This window comes from Lontra canadensis, unplaced genomic scaffold (assembly GCF_010015895.1).
Source record: "Lontra canadensis isolate GAN:19392208 unplaced genomic scaffold, GSC_riverotter_1.0 scaffold4013, whole genome shotgun sequence".
Classification (NCBI taxonomy): domain Eukaryota; kingdom Metazoa; phylum Chordata; class Mammalia; order Carnivora; family Mustelidae; genus Lontra; species Lontra canadensis.
Window position 1 is genome coordinate 1 of NW_022634994.1, and position 2,836 is coordinate 2,836.

General features: G+C 52.3%; 1 protein-coding gene across 1 annotated transcript; it reads right to left on the reverse strand.

Moving 5' to 3' along the window:
- Positions 1-2,529: 2,529 nt before the first annotated feature.
- On the reverse strand, positions 2,530-2,830 carry LOC116863860 (putative DMBT1-like protein; the record flags this gene model as incomplete). The annotated part of the gene is made up of 1 exon (XM_032851174.1): positions 2,530-2,830. A coding segment is annotated over one exon (301 nt), but the record flags the coding sequence as incomplete, so codon positions are not given.
- Between the last annotated feature and the right edge of the window lie 6 nt (positions 2,831-2,836).

The window sequence follows — 2,836 nt, forward strand, 5'->3', positions numbered from 1 at the left end:
TCTACGCGTCCTGAGCAGCGTCCCGAGCCGCCCACCAGCCTCAGCTCCGGCCAATCCCCTGCAGACAGAGGTAGGGGGAGAGGGTGAGTGCCCAGACGACCCACCTGGGTTGCACTGGTGCCAGGCCTCAGAGGCCAGCAGGAGTGTGGGTTTGCAGAGGGACATGCCTGATCGTGAATCCTGGGGCCTGGTCCTCACCTTCCTGAGGCGTGTTCCTGAGCTGCAGGTTGTGGGTGGGGGGGGTCTTGAACCAGTTTAACCTGATTTCAAAGGAATTTATTGTCTTTCCTGTTAGACATTGATGATACTGCTATAAATCAAAGAAATACGGTTCCTGCCCTTGGGGCGCCTAAAGTCCTTTAATCAAATATAGACACCGGGACAAGGTGCTATTCCTCGGTGTGATAAAAACAGGGAGGGGGAGGAACAGGTGCTGCGTCACGAACAGGCTAGAGGCGACACCTGGGAAGAATCCAGACAGTGAGGAATGGGTGAGGGAGGAGGTGGGGTGAGGAAGGCCTCTGAGCCGGAGGGAAGAGCATATGCAGAAGGACACTGACATGCCGTTTCCTCATGCACGGATCTCCAAAACACAGACTGACACGCACACACGCACGCGCACGCGCACACAGAGCCACCCCCACATGCAAAAATGCCAATAGAAATTCTTGCATTGGCATCTCGGTGTTGTGAAAACCTCGGCATTCAGACAGAGAGTGAACTTAGAGCTGGAAGAAAACCAACGGCCCAGGGAAAGCTAATGCTCGAGTCCCATCAAGGTGAGCGTGACCTACCTGGACTCTCCATGAGCAACTCATCAGCCTCTGTTTGTAGAACGAGTAACTACGTCAGTATGTTTCAGAGCTCCTGCTTTCAGCGACTGACTACAAAGGTTTGAACTATATCCTTGCAAGAGTTTATTGCTCTGATCTGGGAAGAATTAGTCCCGTTAAATAACACAGGCCTGGGCGAGCCTAGTGCATCGTGGACATAAAGGAGAGCTTTTCTCTGGCTGTTGGTTGCCTCCTGCACTGTGAGGAAGCGGCCAGCCACGAAGGGCGCGTGTGGGGCCCGACTTGAACTGCTGACTTTGTAGCGGACGGGTTTCACTCTGGGGAGTCACTGGGGGCAGCTCAGATGTAGATGATCACCCTCCAGAACCCGGGAAAGAGGAATCACAGGGGGCCCGAGAGGCTGAGGCTAGGTCAGTCTTGCCGCATGGAACAGGACGCCCAGAAGCAAACGGACAGATGAAGGGAGCAAAGCACGTGCGTGTAAGTATCGTCTCAGATTGGAGAGCGGGTACTGCTTCTCCCGGGGCAGCTCCAGATCACAAACACCACTTGGAGTGGCAGGTACTAATCTTTTAAACCTTACCAGGCACTGGTCTGCCGAAAGGCTTCTTGGGGTTGGAAGGGGTTATTAGTAGATGTTCCAGAGGTGACTACCTTGCTCCTTGCTAATTTGTGCACATGCATAAATTCAAAGTATCTGAAAAAATTGTAACGTCATCGGGTGATTAAAGTGAGCCATTCCAGTCCACCGATTTCCATGGGGAATTGAATGAGGAAGACGGCAGGAAAAATGACCGGATATGCAGCCCTTTGGTCAGGTGTCTGAAAGTGCGTTACGGAAGATGGCTCAAAGCCTTTCTGCACTCCTGCAAGAGAGCCATCAGTCCCCATTATTAAAGACGGGGGAATTGAGGCTCTAAGAGCTTATGTGTTGCCCAAATGCAGTCTGAGTGTCGGCACCAGCTCTGGCATCCAGACTCTAGTCTGCTCAGCTCAGCTCTGACGTCTTCTCACTGCCTCTGAATGAAAGGCCTTTACATAAATTCCTTAAACATTCCCATAGTTAAATATGTTCTTCGCACATGTTAGTTTTCAGTCAAGCCCACCTGCATTTGGTAAATCTTACTACCAAATTAGAAAATCGGTAGGTTTTATTCTGGGAGGCTGGCAGTTAAAATATTGTATTTTTTTTAAAGATTTTATTTATTTATTTTGACAGACAGAGATCATAAGTAGGCAGAGAAGCAGAAAAAGAGAGAGAGAGAGAGAGGAGGAAGCAGGCTCCCTGCTGAGCAGAGAGCTCTATGCGGGTCTCGATCCCAGGATCCTGGAATCATGACCTGAGCCGAAGGCAGAGGCTTTAACCCACTGAGCCACCCAGGCGCCGCTGTATTTTTTTTTTTTTAAAGATTTTATTTATTTATTTGTGAGAGAGAGCATGAGAGGAGAGAGGTCAGCGGGAGAAGCAGACTCCCTGCTGAGCAGGGAGCCTGGATGCAGGACTCGATCTCAGGACTCCAAGATCATGATCTGAGCCGAAGGCAATCACTTAACCAACTGAGCCACCCAGGCACCCCAAATCTTGTATTTTTGACCAGGTTAGAAGAGATAAAGCAAAAATCAAATGCCATATGTTTGAGGGCCCTGTCTTTTTCCCTGGCCATCTCTGAGTTCTAGCAGGGTGGTCTTGTAGACAGTGGGACTGGCAATGACCAACTGTGAGGGGAGGGGCTACCTGAGCAGATGACGCCGGCGTCCTCGTGGTGGCCACAGTTGTGCTCCGACCAGCCCGAGTGGGCACACTGGCCCAGGTAGCGCTCTACCCCGGAACACTGCAGGTTGTCCAGGAAGATGTTTCCAGAGCCCGGGCCGAAGTGGGCCTTCCCCAGGGCGGACACAGCCCGTCCACATCCCAGCTGTCGGCACACGACCTCGGCTTCGTTCAGGTCCCAGAGGTCATCACACACGGTGCCCCAGGCCTCCCGGTGGAGGACCTCTACGCGTCCTGAGCAGCGTCCCGAGCCGCCCACCAGCCTCAGCTC